This window comes from Zalophus californianus, chromosome 4 (assembly GCF_009762305.2).
Source record: "Zalophus californianus isolate mZalCal1 chromosome 4, mZalCal1.pri.v2, whole genome shotgun sequence".
Taxonomy (NCBI): domain Eukaryota; kingdom Metazoa; phylum Chordata; class Mammalia; order Carnivora; family Otariidae; genus Zalophus; species Zalophus californianus.
In genome coordinates, this window is record NC_045598.1 from 23,955,292 (window position 1) to 23,972,026 (window position 16,735).

The 16,735-nt window shown below is 62.6% G+C and overlaps 1 protein-coding gene across 9 annotated transcripts in view; it reads right to left on the minus strand.

Moving 5' to 3' along the window:
* Positions 1 to 996: 996 nt before the first annotated feature.
* Positions 997 to 16,735, minus strand: part of ADGRB2 (adhesion G protein-coupled receptor B2) — a 36,602-nt gene continuing 20,863 nt past the window's right edge. For 5 of the 9 annotated variants that reach the window (XM_027582060.1, XM_027582036.1, XM_027582044.1 and 2 more), the window contains 25 exons: positions 16,090 to 16,254; positions 15,841 to 16,008; positions 15,664 to 15,765; positions 15,389 to 15,495; positions 14,402 to 14,596; positions 14,171 to 14,239; positions 13,985 to 14,093; positions 13,321 to 13,651; positions 12,868 to 12,973; positions 12,651 to 12,694; positions 12,277 to 12,403; positions 11,719 to 11,822; positions 11,522 to 11,624; positions 10,675 to 10,825; positions 10,423 to 10,492; positions 9,970 to 10,036; positions 9,732 to 9,817; positions 9,341 to 9,439; positions 7,065 to 7,236; positions 6,611 to 6,706; positions 6,204 to 6,243; positions 4,926 to 5,542; positions 2,574 to 2,609; positions 2,029 to 2,127; positions 997 to 1,462 (listed from right to left, as the gene is read on the minus strand). In XM_027582060.1, coding sequence (XP_027437861.1) covers positions 1,277 to 1,462; positions 2,029 to 2,127; positions 2,574 to 2,609; positions 4,926 to 5,542; positions 6,204 to 6,243; positions 6,611 to 6,706; positions 7,065 to 7,236; positions 9,341 to 9,439; positions 9,732 to 9,817; positions 9,970 to 10,036; positions 10,423 to 10,492; positions 10,675 to 10,825; positions 11,522 to 11,624; positions 11,719 to 11,822; positions 12,277 to 12,403; positions 12,651 to 12,694; positions 12,868 to 12,973; positions 13,321 to 13,651; positions 13,985 to 14,093; positions 14,171 to 14,239; positions 14,402 to 14,596; positions 15,389 to 15,495; positions 15,664 to 15,765; positions 15,841 to 16,008; positions 16,090 to 16,254 — 3,449 coding nt within the window. In that variant the 3' untranslated portion in view covers positions 997 to 1,276. The remainder of the gene's footprint in view (positions 1,463 to 2,028; positions 2,128 to 2,573; positions 2,610 to 4,925; positions 5,543 to 6,203; positions 6,244 to 6,610; positions 6,707 to 7,064; positions 7,237 to 9,340; positions 9,440 to 9,731; positions 9,818 to 9,969; positions 10,037 to 10,422; positions 10,493 to 10,674; positions 10,826 to 11,521; positions 11,625 to 11,718; positions 11,823 to 12,276; positions 12,404 to 12,650; positions 12,695 to 12,867; positions 12,974 to 13,320; positions 13,652 to 13,984; positions 14,094 to 14,170; positions 14,240 to 14,401; positions 14,597 to 15,388; positions 15,496 to 15,663; positions 15,766 to 15,840; positions 16,009 to 16,089; positions 16,255 to 16,735) is intronic. The other 4 variants (XM_027582055.1, XM_027582030.1, XM_027582079.1 and 1 more) reach the window with 1 other exon arrangement.

Consider the following 16,735-nt stretch of genomic DNA (forward strand, 5'->3'; position numbering starts at 1 on the left):
CGCCTGACCACAGGAGCACCACTGCACACACCGCAAGACATTTCCACATGCCAATCCTACACCCCCTCTTCCCGGGTGCCATCATCCACTCGGGCGTGTGAGGAGTACACCCCAGGATGAATCTCACACCCTAGCCCTCTGGCCCCAAGCCAGCCTGGCCCCTTCCTCTCTACACCCACCCTGAGCCCTGGACCCCGAGGCTCCACTGTCACCCAGCGCCCAGCAGCCAGGAAGGTCGGGTCCCAGGGAACTGAGCTCTAGCTTCCTGTCCTATCAGGGGAGGCTGATAAAGATGAAGGGGGGTGGCTCCACCGTCCACCAAGCCTGGGCTTGAAATCCCAGCTCTGACTCTGATAGCGACCTTGAGCAAGTCACTTCCCAATTCTGGCCTCGTTTTCCCATCCACAGACCTAAAACCTTCCAGGTTATTCTGAGGGATCAGGGATTGTGTGTGCGAAGCTCCTAGCACAGAGCACAGCATGAGACCAAGTGCCAAGTGATAACAGCTAAACCTTTAGAAGTGTCTTCCATGCCAGGTCCTCGCTAAGCGCTTTGCACATACTAACATGTCTCATCCTCTTAACCCTATGAGGTAGGTACTATTACCAGCCCTATTTCACACAGACCAAGGTCACTAAGCTCTGCCTTGGCTCCAGCCCAGGCAGTCTGGCCTCTGAGTCCCAGTGAATAGCAGCCATGACCATCATAGCCAAGGGGTAAGGCCAGCTGCCAGGGGTCCCATTCCACATTCCCAATCTGCTTATCGCACCCAGGCCCGGATGGGAGACAGGATATGCCCAAGGTCATCCAGGGAGTCAGGGGCCAAGATAGAGTCAGAGCCCAGGTGCCCCCTCCCAGTCAGGGCAGGCCTGACCTCATTATACGGTTTGATGAGACCCAGTGGGGTGAACCAAGGAGACAGAGGAACAAAGTTGGGGTCCTAGGGCTGGGCCTTCCCCCGGGGGGAAGCAAACAGTTCAGCAGCAAAATCCACAGAGTGAAGTTTATTCCCGACAAAGTTTCCCTCCCCCCTCCCCAGCCCGGGACAGGGACAGATAGCTGGGGTGAAGATGGGGGGCCTCTGAGAAACAGGGAAGGGCCCTGGCCCCCCAGGCCATGCCGTGTCTGGCTCCCCCAGCCCGGCTGAGTCCACTGCGCCTCCCTGCCCAGCCCTCGGGAGAGGGGAGGGGGCGCCGGCTCCTGGGTGGTTCCAAAGTGGAGTGTGAAAATAGAGAGATATATATATTTATACGCAGTGGGCAGTCCGGTGTGGCACTCACACCTCTGTCTGGAAGTCACCATCAGGTGGCTCTGTGGGCTCCCAGGCGGCTGCTCGGTGCAGGCCCAGCCGTTCTCGGGGCTTGGGGGGCAGCGAGCCCAACGTCATAGACTTGAAGGTGCTCCAGCTCTGGTGTCTCCGCTGTTGGGACAAGCCAGGATGCTCCCCAGGGCTAGGCTTCTCCTGTGGGAGGCAGTGGGAAGGACCCGTGCAGATAGGCCAATACCCCCTCGCTCATTGTACAGCACAAGCTAAGGAGGCCCAGAGAGGGCCAGAGAAGCCCAAAGTTACCCAGCACCCAGGCACCTGAGCAGAGTTCAAACCCAGATCCGCCCGGCTCCAGAGCTGGGTTCCTGAGCCCTGTGCTCTGAGAGGCCCCTAGGGTTGTGCCTTCTCTGTGCCCACCCTCCTCAAGATCCTGTCGGAGCCCCTGGCATTGCCCCCCTTTCCCAGGCAGCCCCAGAATTGTCACTTATGCCATGGGTAGCCCTTGGTGAGGCAGGGTGAGGTTGCCCAGGAAGGGGAGGAGGGCTGGGAGGGAAGAAGCCCCTCAGAGCCCACCTAACCCTGACCCAGCCCAGGCGGGGGACTTAACACTAGACACGCTCCGTTCGGCTGTCCCACCCAAAGACACATTCCACCACTTCTCCCTCTGCAACGGGGGCCATGGGTCAGGGTCCGACTCTGTGGGGCCCTTGTCAGGTTGGGCCCTGAGTTGTGGGCAGGGAGCACTTGGGAGGAGCCCTCACCTTGGCTGTGGACTGGCTATGGTACCGGTCAAAAGTGTGGAATTTCTGGTTGAGCTCGTGGTAGAGTTCCGAGTGCCGCTTCCGGGTGTGCATCACCTTCTGGGGGCCACAGGGGGTGAGAGGAGGCAGACCGCACCGGTGGCACTGTGAGCCAGCCCCTGCCCCCCGCCCCCCCCGTCACTCAGCATCCTGGCTCCCCGCATCTCTGCCTGCTGCTGGCCCCCTAGGTCAAGGCCTGGCTCTCCCACGACTTCCCAGCTCTGGGCTTGGGCTCAGGTTGGGGGGATGGTGGGAAGACCCCACAGAAGCCACAGGCTCAGGGCCTTGGGTCAGGCTCTGCAATGGGGCTTTGGCTCCTGTTAGGAGTGGACCCTCTGGGAACAGACACCACAGACAGATGCTCCCCAACACACACACACACGCGCGCACACACACACGTACACACACACACACACACACAGTGGACCCTCCGGGAACAGACACCACAGACAGATGCTCCCCAACACACACACACACGCGTGCGCGCGCACATACACCCCACTTACCTCAAAGTCCAGGTCTGAATATCGTAACTTCTTTCGCTGGGAGGGAGCACCAGGGAAACAGTGAAGGAGAAAAAAGTTTTTTAGCACATGCGGGGGCTTTAGAGACAGGAACCCTGGTACCGAATATCTGCCTCGCACCTCCCCGCCAGCCCGCGCCCAGGAGCCAGGAATCCTTAAGGGCAGCCCTCTGGGGTTGGAGGACCAGGGCAGAGGCCTGGGGGAGGAGGAGCTGAGGCGTGACCCCACCACAGGCCCACACTCCCGCCGCTCCTGCAAGGCCCACACATGCCCGAGCCTGCAGGCAGACCCTCACAGGGAGTGCGCGCACACAGACACACCACAGACACGTGTCTGCCCGCGGTGCCAAGTGTCACAGAGACATGGATTCCCGCATGGGATCACAGAGCAGACCCTCCTTCCTCTGTGCCCCGGACTCTGCCCGTCCGCCCCATCCTGCCCCATCCTCTGCCAGCCACAGGCTCCCCTCTCCTTGGAACCTTCCACTTGCCCTGCAAACACAAGGAGTCGGGCTTCCAGTCCTTCCTTTGACCCTGCCTTGTTGACAAACCAGGTCTTGCCTCCCTGGCCTCTGCACCCCTCCAGGCCCTCATTTGCCCAAGAGCACATTCAAGGCCCCATTGACCTATGCAGCATCCAGCGCTGTTCAAGCAGGAGGCCTTAGAGTCTTAGCATGTTGGCACCAGGAGCACTCATGAGAGCAAAGTCAACTGTCCTGGGTTACATTGGGGAAACATCAGGGAGGAGGCTAAGACCACCAACTAAGATCTTCTAAGTCTTGGGCCCAGCAGACATGGTCACCACCACTGGCCTCCATGACGCCACTCCCTCCTGGTCCTCCCACCTCCCTGCCTGCCCCTTCTCCCCACCATCCCTGGCTTCCCCAGCACCAGGCCCTCCACGCTCAGCCCTAGACCTTCTCCTGCCCTTGACCACGCACATGTGTGTGCCCTCCCTGTTCTGGCCACATCTCTCCTTCTGGAGGCAGCAGGACATCTCTTCCCGTCCCCTGATGCCCACAGGCACCACATACACAGCTGTGCCCAACTAAAAAAACTCCGAATTCCCCGCCCCAAACCCACTCCTCCGCCTCCACTCCACCGCAGTTGCCTGCACCAGAATTCTGGACGTCATCCTTGACCCCTCAAGACACCGCCACATTTACTGCTACCTCCCACACACAGAGCCCCAAACTGGCCCCTCCTCCGTGGCCCAACCCCGGGCAGGTGTCCACAGAACAAAACCTGCCGTGACGCCGACCGCGCCCCTCCCCGGTGCGGCTGTCATTTTGCCTTTGTTCTGCCTTCCTGTGTCTGCCATCTGCAGCAGGAGCGGGCACCAAATGTTCAAGAAGCATTTTTGGGAGAGAAACTAAACTTGCAAACCTCTAGCTGCTAACTTAATTTCCTTTGTGCGGAGGATGGGGAGAGGTGTCGGAGGCCAAACATGAGCAGCTGATGGCGTCTGAGCTGTGACTCCTGACCCTGCCCTTATCCGCATTTCCATCATCCCTCCCAGAGTTCTAGAGTGTTCTGGAGTTCTACAGTGGCTTACTGCTTGTCACCTGCCTGTTCCCAGTGATTCTCTGAGGAGGCCGGAGAGAAGGTGGGACATCCACAGAAAACACACAGGCAGTGAGACAAAGGGGCTCGTGTTTTCTCGGGAAGAGAGGGTCAATGACCAGAGGCCTAGCGGCAGTGCCCAAGGCGGATTTCAGGGATGTTAACAGCATCAATTTCCAATTACCTAGAACTTTCCACTGGCTGCACACAGAGACAGACGTTTTCTAACACTCAATGAATCCTAGGAACAACTCTACAAAGAGGCTGCCCTCTTCCCAAATGAGGAAACTGAGGCTCAGAGAGAGAGGATGCTCGCGATCTCACGGCTGATCAGTAGTGCCCGATCCACACTCAGACCTGCCAGACTCAGCGACCCAGGCTCCCAGCCCCCAGTGTAGCTTTCCTCACAACCCAACACCAGGCCCCTTCAAGGAAGACCCGTTCTAACCAGTCACCCCAAAGGAGGCCCTGAAGCACGCGGGAAGGCACGCGGGAAGGCACGCGGGCACTGAGTCCCAGCCCATCTGAGGAGCTCGGAGAAGCCAGAATTCCCTTGTGTTGGCGGGAGCACACACCGAGGAAGGAAGGCACGGTGTACACACTCCCAGCCACTTCGTACAAAGGGGCCGCTCGGGGCAGGGGGCGGGGCACTGCTGGCTGCCCCCCCCGCCCCCCCCACCCCCGCCACTGCTGCCGCCTGCGACTCAGACATCGCCTTGGGCGCACGGGGGGCAGGCCTCCCACCCCCAGCCCATGCCCTACAGACCCTCACCTCCAGGGAGCCCAGCTTCATGGTGGAGCCCGGCACAGTACGGGGCATGGTCCGGCTGCGTTCCCCCGGCTCAGATACTTGGCGGGCACTGGGCGTCGGTGGGGGCGGCTGGAAGGTCATCCCGTAGGGGTTCTGCAGAGACCCATAGGCAGGGCCCAGCCCCAGGCCCGAGTGGTCCACAGACAGGAAGCTGGGGTAGCCTTCAGGGTGGGCGAGTGTCTTGGCAGCCCGCCGAGGGGTGCCCTCGGGCCGGGCCCTTGGGGGCTCTTCGCCAGCCCCGCCCCCGCTGCCGGGCTGCAGGCTCAGAGTCCGCCGGGGCAGCACCATGTAGTCCCCCTCGGAGCCCGGCTCGGGCCGAAGCCACGTGAGGTCCAGCTGCCGCAGGCCGCCTTCCCCACACATGTACACGGGGTTGGCCTCCTGGGGGGGCGGTGGCTCCCCCAGCCCTGGTGAGGCCGCCATGGGCACCAGGATATTCCCGGGCAGTGGTGAGAAGCTGAGGCCGCCCTCGGGACCCACAAGGCAGGACTTGGGCTCCTCGTCCTCGTCCAGGGACAGGCGGGACAGTGTGCCCGTGATGGTAGATGGGTTGCAAGTGTTGACCTCCTTGAACAGAACTGAGGGCAGGAGTGGGAGAGAGGTAAGTCGTGAGGAGGAAGAGTCCCTGATGCCCTGGCCCAGGCTGGGTAGGTACCAAGCCCCTGAGCTTGGACTGAGTCCAAGGAGAGGAAACTGAGTCCCGGAGAGATGGCTAGGTGGGAGGCACTCTCTCACACACCAGATGGGCTAAGAAGAGGGGTCAGACCGGCCCAGAGGCCCATAGCAAGGCAGGGCAAGGGATGAAGCCAAGGGCCAGGTCCCACAGGTCAGCGCCTGGTGCAGGTCCTGACCTCTGACCCCCACAGCCCCAAGGCTGTCAAAATGGCCTTGCTCCTCCCTTCCCCCCACCCCTCCAGCAGCTCCTCCCCAGGAGCCAGAACTGGAAAGAGATTCTGGTAAGAAGTATGGAAATGATATAATAATGTGATAGCCACTCTATGCCAAGCATCCTGCTAGGCATTTGATGTCCCCTAATTCATTTAAGGCTCAGACAAGTAAGCCGTTCGCCCAAAGTCACACAGGAAGCAGTGTTCACAACTTCGACTCCAAGTTAGGGCTCTCTGACTCTACAGCTAAACCCCACAACCAGACCGTTAACAGGGCCTCCCATGATCGGGCTGGAGGCTTTCCCTTCTTGCCCACCCCTGGGGAACATTCTCGGCTCTCAGGCAGACTCACCTGTCTGACAAGCCAGATCCACATCCTTTTCAAAGTCTGACTATAGGCAGAGAGGAACAGAGCGGATGGGCAGAGAAAGGATCCATGTATCAGGGTGGGGGGGAGGGGGCTCAGGCCCCTCCCCAGCCACCCAGAGGGGCTGCCTTTGGCACACTGCCCGACGGAGCCCAGGGGGGCCCCACATAGGGTCTTGTCCAGCCTCGCCCGACAGGTAGGAACACTGAAAGGGGAAAAGACTTGCCCGATGCCACCAAGCTGTCAGTGACTGGGCCTGAATCAAACCCGGGCTCTGTCCCCTCCCTGTCTCTCATCCCCTCCATGGATGGGAAGATAAGCCTGGGGTAGGAGGACTGGGGGTGGGGGGGGCACACTCAGAACCCAACCACACCCTGCCTCGGCCTCCTCACCAGGATCTGCAGCTGCCCGTTCTTACAGGAGTCGGGGGAGTCTTCACTCTCATCGGCCCGGCACACACCCATCTGGCACTTCACCACATCCTGGACCTGGGGGCAGCGGGTGCCTGCTGGGCCTGAGGCCACCACAGGGCCCCCGGCCACAGCTGGCTGTGCCTGAGGCCACCACAGGGCCCCCCCCCCCCCCCCCCCCCCCCCCCCGGCCACAGCTGGCTGTGCCTCCCACCCCAGGCATCCAGGTGGGTGTGGAAGGAAAGAAATGCATGCGGCGTGGGGGAAGGTCAGGGGGGAGGAGGAGTCCTAGGAGGCCCTAAGGCCAAGGCCAAGGCTGCCCCAGGCCGCCAGCTTCCACACCCAGCTGGGGGGGGGGGGGGGCCGGGAGGGGCTTGGCTCCTCCCCATCTGCCAGGTGAGGGGGACGGGAGGGGGCGGGAGAAGCCCGGCCCCACCTCTCGGCGCAGGAAGCAGTGCACGGCGGTGATCACAAAGCCCTGCGCCGAGTTGAAGACGGCAAAGAGGGCCTGGAAGAGCACGGAGCGCCGGTCCGTCATGGCCAGGACGGCCGACATCCAGGTGAGCGCCAGCAGGGGCAGCACGACGCAGGAGCTCCAGAGTGAGGCCCTGAGGACGGCAGCAGAGGGCCCGTCAGGGTGACACTCCAGGGGGCTGGGGGGTGGTGGGGGGATGAATCCAGGCCTGCACTAGGCCTGGGGCCCTTAAGCTGCCCAAGACTGGCTAGGGCGCCACACTCCAAGACCTCAGCAATGTCCCCAAGCAGACAGAGGCCGAGGAGCCAAAGGCAGAGAGACAGAGAACAGGGACAGAGAGCGGAGAGCGGCGGCGGGGCCAGAGCGGGAACCAGGAGAGGTGGGAGGGGCCAACACGGTGGGGCTGAGCCTGAGGCGGCGTCAGGGGACGGAGACGGGGAAGGTGGAAAGAGCCCGTGGGACAGAAGACAGCGAGGGAGGCAGATGCAGATGCTGTGGGTTTCAGCCCCAATCTGCGTGGAATCACAGGCCTGGGCTGCACCCCCAGAGATTCCAGGAGAGGCGGGACGGGGCTGGACAGGAGAGATGGCAGACACGGGGAGAGAGCATGAGACAGTCCGACACACAGATCCAACAGTCAGAGAGCATGGAGGACGTGAGCGCACACATCTTTGGGCATGGGGTCAGGCCCGGTGCAGCAGAGCCTCTTCCCCCTCAGGTCCCCAAGGAGGTGGTGCCAGGCTCCTGGGGGTGTTGGGGGGCCCACTCAGAGCCCTGGGCGGAAAGAGCATAGCTGGGGCTGGCCGGAAAAGCTGGGGTCATGACCAAACCCACGCATCCCCCACCTCCTTGACTCGGGACGCCCGAGGGAAGAGGCAGACGGGCCCTGGCATCCAGGCCCCAGAGCCATACCGCCCTCCCCAGCCAGGGCCCACGTGGGTAGAGCAGGGCAGGCTTGCCCTACTGGGCCAGATGCCACGCCCAGCCTACTCTGCCTTGTGAGCACCCCAGTAGGAGAGTCAGGCAGGGGTGGGAACGGCTCCGGACAAGGCAGAGAGATGGGCAGGGGACCAAGACCCATCCTAGGAAGAGAAGCTGGGGGCTATTCAGCCTGGCGGGGGGCGGGGGGGGGGGGCGGGCACAGTGGTCTCCACAGCCCCCGGGGGCGCAGCCAAGACTCAGAAAGGGGCCTAATCACAGTCATAAGAGCTGCCATTGATTAACCACCAATCCTCTGCCAGGCCCTACACTGAACAATTTACATACATTAGTTCACACTGTGATCAAAACAACTCCAGTAAACAGGCATGGGGATTATTATCCCAATTTACAGATGAGGAAACTGGAGTGTGCCCAACTGGGAAAGAGAGAGAGAGCTGGGATGCAGACCCAGCCTGGCCGCCTCCAAAGCCCAGGCTTTTCACTGCTAGTTCTGAGAGACTGGGTCGGGGAGGCAGACGGCTGCCCGAGGGAGAGGGAGCTTCCTACCACGCACAGCTTCCCAGAGACGGTGCCGGCTGCCTCCAGGAGCAGTGAGCCTCTCTGACCCCGGAGGTGTGCAAGACAAAGCTGGACCCCCACTGGTCAGGGAGGCTCTGATGGGTTTCTGGCCCTGGGTGGGAAGTTGGGCTGGGCCCAAGGACCCTGTGGATTCATTCATTCACTCATTCTGCTCTTACGTGCCTCTGAGTTTAGGATCCTTAGCTTCCGGGGGGTATGGTGGTGAATCGCTGAGATTCTCTGCCCTCCAAATGATTGTGAGATTCAATGCCTCTAAAATTCTAAATCTCAGATTCTATGACAAATGATAAGACTATGATTCACTCATTCTAACATTCGTAGCTTCTGATTGTTTTATTCTAAGAGTCTATCATTCTAAGGTTCTATGAGCTCAAAGATTCTAAGGGCCTAAGATTCTAAAAGCCTCTGTAGGTTGGGGGGTGTAAGGAGGGCTCTGCAGCTGTGCCTGGATAAAACAAGCTGGGAGTGGGGGCAGGGGTGGGAGCAAGGGGTGGGCACAGGAACCCAGCATTTTCCGAGAGGCACAGACATTCACTCCCCATTGCCCTTTGCCACATCAATGCCAAGCCCTTGAGAGTGTGTGGCAGTTGGCAGGGCAGGGCAAGCTGTCCAGGGCACTGGGCTCATATCCCTCCTCCCCCCAACCATGGGCACTGCCCCCCATTCTTTTGCCCCCGCCCGCCCCCACCCCCTCCCCCCCGGGGGGCACAACTAACATGGCGTTCCTGGCCGAGGCTGAGCTGAGCAGGGGGCTGGGGACCGCTCCACACGCTGAGCAGGGGAGGAGCAGGCTGGCCCAGGGGCACCGCTCCGACCTCGGGGGCGGCACAGACACGGGAGAAGGAGGGGGAGACACATGGGAAGCGGGAGGAGACGGGGCAGCATGAGCCCCAAGTGGGGTGGGAGGGGAGGGCAGACGAGAGAGAAAGAGGTGGGTTAGGGTGGGCGAGGGGCTGCCGCGGAGCACTCCAGGTGCCCACCTTGCCTGCACCCTTGATGCACCAAGGTCAGGGAGCCCCGGTCCCATTGGCAAGCCCTGAGTCTCCAAGAGGCCCGGCCCTCCCTCCCTGCACTATTTCCCACAAGGCCAAGTCACATCCCCCTTACCCGGCCCTCTGCTTCTTGGACTTGTCCGAGATGCCATCACGTGCCATGAGCTTGTTGAAAACGATGATCCCGATGAGCATATTCACCTGGGGGCCCAGTGTGTGTGTGTGTGGGGGGGGAGAGACAGGATTACCAGGTGCCCTCCTGGCAGGGAAACCCCCAAGTGGGAGCTGGAGTGCAGGGAGAAGGTGGAGCCCCTACGGCCACACCCTTCCCAGGATGCTAAAGGGGCACATACCAGGACAATGACAGCTGCAGGGCCCACAAAGGCATAGAGCAGGCCGCCCTCCAGGGAGAGCCAGCAGCTGGGGTGGAGGGAAAAGAGGGGGCATCAGACACACCACCGCTCAGTGCCCCCTGGGCTGTCAATGGGGCAGAGCCTCCAGCTGGGTGACAGTGAGCCTGGGGCTCCTGCTGAGCCTCAGTTTCCCCTCTAACAAAGACCCAGCCCTGAGCCCACCGTGGGTGTCGAACAAGGCTGATCCCTGAGCTAAATGATGCTTAAAGATTATCCCCAATCCCAGCACATCCTTTTACAGTCAGGGAAACAGAGGCTCGGAGACACGGAAGATTTTGCCCACAGCATGGCAGGCACGGGCCAGGACTGTAGCCTGAGTAGACCCCATGCCCAGTGGGATGCCCAAACAGGTCCACTAATCCCCCTGCTGCCCACCATGGGAGGCCCACGTACTAGCTGGATGTACCGTATCCTTTGGTGCGGGTAAAGCCGACAGACACTGCCACCACCAGGGCCGGCAGACCTGCAGGAGCAGTGGGGGGGCCACAGTGAGATGGCTGTGAGTTCTCAGAGTCCCCTCATCCTCCCAGCCCCAGCGCAGCTGACCCCGGGCCCAGAGAGTGGGGGCCAGGGCCAAAGCTGACCCTGTCCGGCGGCTCCTGCCCCCAAGGCCCAGCGACAGAGTCCAGCAAGGGCCCTGCTCACCCCAGCCCAGGCAGAGGAAGCGCTTGCGAACGAGGCGGGTACGCATCCGTCCAATGACAGCCAGGTAGGACTGCCAGGCCTCCGTGAGCACCCAGCAAAAGGAGGAGAGGAAGAAGAAGTGCAAGAAGGCGGCAGTCATGGTGCATACACCCTGCAGGGAGATGGCAGGGAGGGAGTGGCCCTGAGCAGCCACCAGGGTGGGAGGTGCCAGGCTTCCCACACCCGCCACTGGGCACTGCCCCGGCCGCCCACCAGAGCTCCGCCCCCCCCCAAAGCCCTGTCAGGCACCCCCGCCTTTCTGCACCCACACACAGCACGACACGGGCCCGGTGACACGCACACAGCACCCGACATCCGGGAGGCGGGCGGGCAGTCCACCCACGCACAGACGGGGCTGGCAGGGAGGGGCACAGACCGGAGCGGCTGTCGCGTCACGGCCAGGCGGGCCCCACGCCTGGAACTTCGTAGTGCTGGCACCGCAGAGCCGGCCGACGGGGCAGAGGGCACGGCCAGCCGAGGGCATCCACGGGCAAGCGGCTCGAGAGGCCCTGCTCCGGCTCCCACAGAATCAAGGAGGCCCCGGCTCCACAAACGCCCGCCGCCCAACGCATGCGCACGCGAGCTCGGCTCACATACGTGTTCCCAGAGGCACACAGACACTCACCACTCGGGGACACACACACCCCTCCTTCCCACTCGCGCCCTCCCCCAACCCAGGGCTCGGGTGTATACAAACAGCCGCCACGTGGGCACAGACGTGCAGACACGCGCGCCGGCCCCGGCAAACGCTCTCCGCCCTCAGCCCTTTCACGCCTCTCTCACCCTGGCGCCCGTGACCTGCACCTGCCTTGCTCAGCACCCGTGACTGGCCCACGAGGATCAGGACATTGGACGCCAGGATGGACAGGCAGAAGTTCAACAAGATGATGGAGCGCTCGGATTTTATGAACCTGAGAGGGCACGGCGGGCAGAGGAGCTAGCCGCCCTGCCCAAGCGGGGCTGGCTGGCCACCCCCTGCCTCACCCTGCCCAGCGCCCCACCTACCTCCAGAACGCGGCGTAGATGGCGAGGAGGGTGAGCAGCGCCATGCAGGACACGGCACAGCCGATCACAAGGGGGACCGAGGGGGAGCCTGCCAGCTCCAGGGTCTAGGGAGGATGAGCAGGCGGTCCACCAGGTCACCGGCCCGGCAGCTGCAGGGGTGCCTTCTCCCCCTCCACTCCCTGTCTGGCACCAACTGGCACCTATACTTTTCCCCACACTCACACACGGGAGGGAACTCACTATCACATCCACACGTGCACGTGCATTTATGCTCGGTCACCTGCACTTTACTACACACAACCAGACACGCATGTGTGTGTACACGCATGCAGTCGTCCCCCCCCCCCCGCCACACATCTCTAGGCACACGTCGTCCCTGTGAGCACCCTCCCGGGGGCACAGACTTGTGTGTGCAGGCCCCCAAGTGCACCCGCTCAGACGCACGTGTGGGATCACCCGGGTCCCTGCTGACACCACCACGGATGGCTCCTGGCAACCCCGGAGGGAGCACGCCCCCGCCCCCCACCCACCCAACCCAGGCACCTCCCTCCCACTCACCAGGTCCTTGGGCGGCTGGGCCAGCACAGCAAAGGTGGACAGGTGCTGGCACTGGCAGCGAGTGTGCGCCGCCTGTGTCTCTAGCGTCTGGCAGCTCTCGGTGTCCCAGTCCCCTGAGCTGGCATCTCTGGAGTCAGGGGAGAGGTGGAGTGATACCCAGCCCAGCTCCGTGGCCCCCCACCCCCTGGTGCCAGAGGAAATCCAGGGTAAGGCCACACCCAAGAGGCCCGGTGGCTGGGAGCCCCCAGATGTGCCCTGGACCTGGCAGGCCGAGGACAGCCCCAAGGAACCCGCTCGCCTTCCAGGTGAGACAGTCCCCCGACAGAAGTGCTAGCGCTGCACCCCCCCACACACAGAGCCCCAGCCCAACTCACGCTCTGGAGTAGTCCCAGCTGGCGCAGTGGGGATCGGTGGTGCCCTGGGGAGCAGAAGCGAGGAGCGCAGCGTGGGGCAGGGAGCGCACCACCCCGGACCACCACCCCTCCTGCCGCAGCAGGCCCCACACAGGCCGGAGGTGCAGCCGGCTATCAGACAGGCCTTTGGCTGCCCACAATGGGGTACCCCAGGGTTACTGTCTGGGTCCCCACTCACGTTGATGATGTAGGAGAGCTCCACTGTGATAAGGGGCTCAGCTGGTGGCTGGGTGGGGGGCCGCACAGTCACTGTCATCACCCTGGATGTGACGGCCAGCGGGGGTCTGGGGGACAGGTGCTGAGGTCAGCTCCTGCCAGTGGTGCCCAGAACCCAGGAACCCCAAAGGTGCTCTGGATCAGGGGCAGGGGGCTACCAGGGAGCCACGGCCCGGGAAAGGCCCAGAGTTCAGCGGGGCCCGGGACTTCAGGTGAGGTCTAGAGCTCAGTCCAGCAGCCCCAGTCTCCGGGAAGCCTCTAGGAGCTGCACAGACATCTTTGAGAAGCCCCTGTGTCCCTAGCCAGGCAACAGGGCCCAAGGTCCAAGAGGCTGCAGAGAGAGCTCCCCGCGGCCAGCACGGGCTCAGTCCTCCTCTCACCCGGGCGGCCCCATCCACTCTTCCCGGGGACTCACCTGGGGGGCGGCAGGATGAGGCCCAGCGTGCGGTAGAGCACAGCACCAATCACAAAGTAGGAGGACGACTCCTCGGGGTCTGCCGGCAGGAGGCGCTGGTGGGAGTGGCCGGGGCCAGGGGGCACGGTTCCTGGGCCCCTCCCCCTGCCAGGGCTACCCACTGGGCCGGAGGCAGCTGGCTTCCCCGGGGAGGAGAGGCTGAGCACCTCCTTGGGTAGGAAGAGGCGGTCCTCCGAGTGCCGCACCCAGTCCTTCATGCCCCTGCGGCCGCGCATGGGGAACGTGATGTCACTGGACACGGCCGAGACCGGTTCGCGCTGAATGCTGATCACTGCGACCCGCACCAGAGACAGAGGGACAGAGGCGGCCGGGAGAGTCACAGGGGAAGAAACAGAAACGGGAGAGACAGACACACCAGGAAGGCAGACGCAGACAGCGAGGTTGGTACGAACACACGGGTGGGGGACACGCACACAGAGAAACAACCCCGGGGGGTGGGGTGGGGAAGAGACAGGGACAGAGATACAAAGATGGGGTTAAATGAGGGAAAGAGAGGACCCAGAGAGACAGAAAAATAGGAAGAGCCCTCAGAAACCACCCCTCCCCCACAGCGGCCTGGGTTCTACCCGATCCAGCCCCCGCTCCCTAGCCTGCCTCCCGGTACCCAGGTTGTCTGTGACAATCAGAGAGCTCTGGAAGGCCTTGAGGGCATCGCCCACCAGGTGAATGAAGTCCTCCACAACACGCAGCAGGTGCACAGAGCCAGGGGATACCTGGAGACAGAGAGTATATAAGGGTCCGAGGCAGGGGTGGGTCCTGGGGAAAAAGGCCTGGAAGTCCAGCCCCTCACCTGCTGAGCATCATCCCACTTTTCCTTGTTCTCTGCATCCACCATGAAGCTCACCACCTGGAAGAAGCGCTGGGGGCAAGAGCCGTGGGTGTCAGGAGGTCCCATCCCCAGGGATGGTGGCTTCCCCCCCATATAATCACACACGTCACCTCTGTAGACTCCACCACAGGGGCCCAACCCCCCACTGCAGTCTAGGGTGCCCTCCTTCCTTCTGGTGGGGCAGGGCGGTACCTGCACGTCGTCCGCCGAGGGCACATAGGTGGCCCTCTTGAAGGTGTCAGTGACATTCCTTAGAATGTCCACGGAGAAGAGCAGGTCCCCACTGTAGTAAGTGCGCCGGGCCAGCAGCTCCTGCAGGCTGCGCACCACTTGGGACATGCCCTCCCCTGCCAGCATGCGCTGCCCTTTGGCCAGGTGCTCCCGAAGCTGCAGGCGACAGGTGGGCTGCTGTCACCACGGGGTCAGGAGCTGGGACCGGCCTTGGGCCCATCCCACTCCAGTCCACCCACTGCTTGCATCCAAGAGGGGGAACAGGTCAGAGAGAGCTGCTCAAAGGGGCTCATAGGAGACAGGGTCCAAGAAAAAGACCTAAAGATACTTGAAAAAGACCAAAATAGAAACAGCTAGAGAAGGGAAGCGCTCAGATGTGTACATAAAAGATGACAAGCACAGTACAGGGACAAGGCACCTCCCCATCCCAGAGGGGTCATGCACGCTCCGAAGTGTAACGCACCCTCACTATCACTCCCTCTTTCAAACACGAGCTCCGAGTGCAAACACACAAGTACCAAATACAGTCAGACACGCATGACACCCAGGCCACATTCACTGCCAACATTCCTAGCATCCCCAGCAGGCCCTGGGCTGAGCACTGCGGACACGGAAATAAATCCAACTTCGCCTCTGCCTTTAAGGAGCTCCCAGTCTAACGGGACACAGACATATCGATGAGCATTCACTACACCTCACAACTGGGAGGCTCGGGGGACCAGAGGAGCAACAGAAGGAGGCGCCAGGAACAAGGGAAGACACTCGAGAGTCAGGCCCTGAGGGATGAGTAGGAGTGCGTGGGGCAAGGACAGACACAGGCAGGCAGAGGTGGGCACAGCATACGTATGCCGAGGCACACGGGCAAGAGCAGGAAGCCAAGCTCCCTCCACCCCCTACCCGAGCCTGGGACAGATCCTGCGCCACCCCAGCCCAGCGGGGCGCACTCACGGACAGGTACAGGTAGCGGTACTCGTGGGAGATGCAGCGGGCAAAGCTGGGCAGACCCCAGTAGGCCACGCCCTGGGCACTGAGGAGACAGCGGCGGCTGGCAGACCCTGCAGGGGGACAGGACGGGCCACGGGGTTGGGTGTGGGGGCCGGACTCCTACTCGCTTCACTCCACACCTGAGCACGGAGGCTCAAACAGGTGGGGGGGGGGGGCAGAAGGGAGTGAGCAGGAAAGGCGGGGGTGGGGGCTTCGGGGACAGCCACCCCACCGCTCACCTGAGGCATTGGGGGGGCACTTGTTGTAGATGATCTCGCCAGCAGCTGCCTTCTTCCACGTCATCAGCATCACATACTCGTCCCTGCACATCTCGTGGAAGGCTGTGGGGACAGTGGAGGGGCTCAGCTAGGCCCACAGGCTTGTCCCTCCACCCCCTAGCGTCCTGTGGCCGATACCTGGACACCTCTTCTCACTGCAAGGCTTCACCTCCTCTCCGGTGCCCTCGCAGGGGTAGCCCTGTGCGCCCGTGGCCTGGCACATGCGGAAGCGGCGCTGCCAGCCTGTGTCACACGTCTTGGAGCACAGGCTCCACGCGTTCCACGGCCCCCACTTGCCATCTGCGGCTGCAGAAGGGGGGCGTGAGTGGCCCCAGCTGCCCCCCGGGGGCCGGGCTGCCACCTGCCCCCCCGGCTCTGAGTACTCACCCGGGCACTCGAGGTTGCTGCACTCGCGGGTGTCTGTGAGGGCCCCCGTACATGTGGCCCAGGCTGGGCCCGCCACACTGCACTTCCGGCTGCGTTGCTGGGTCCCGTTGGCACAGGATGTGGAGCACGGGCCCCAGGGACCCCACTCTAGCCACTGGCCTTCCACTGCATGGGGAGACACAAGCAGGGGTGGCCGTTGAGCAAGGGCTGTGGGGACCAGCGGGGGCAGGGAGATGGCAGAGCCTGTTAGGCATTCAGACTTGAACGAGGCCAGACCCACGGGAGAGGGGTGGATGAAGGGGGGCTGCAGTGAGCAGGTGGTGCCTGGGCCTGGTCCTGCCTGCCTGTCACCAGCTCCAGAAACGCAGGATACCTCTGCACTCAGCACCAAGGCGGCACTTGCTCTCTCTTGGTAAGGGAAATGGGCCCCAGGGACACCTCTGGATCTCTGCCCACTCTTAAGCCCAGATTTGTGTCCCCTCACAGCCAGGCTGGCCATGAGCACCAAAGGGCAATGAACAGCGAGGGTATCACAGGGCATAGGGGAAGGGGCAGCCTTCTTCTGTAGGGGTTACTGTGTGCCAACCCCAAGTCAGGGCCGGGGCACATCACCTCCCACGCTGGCAGGTACGCTTCGCCAGTCTCC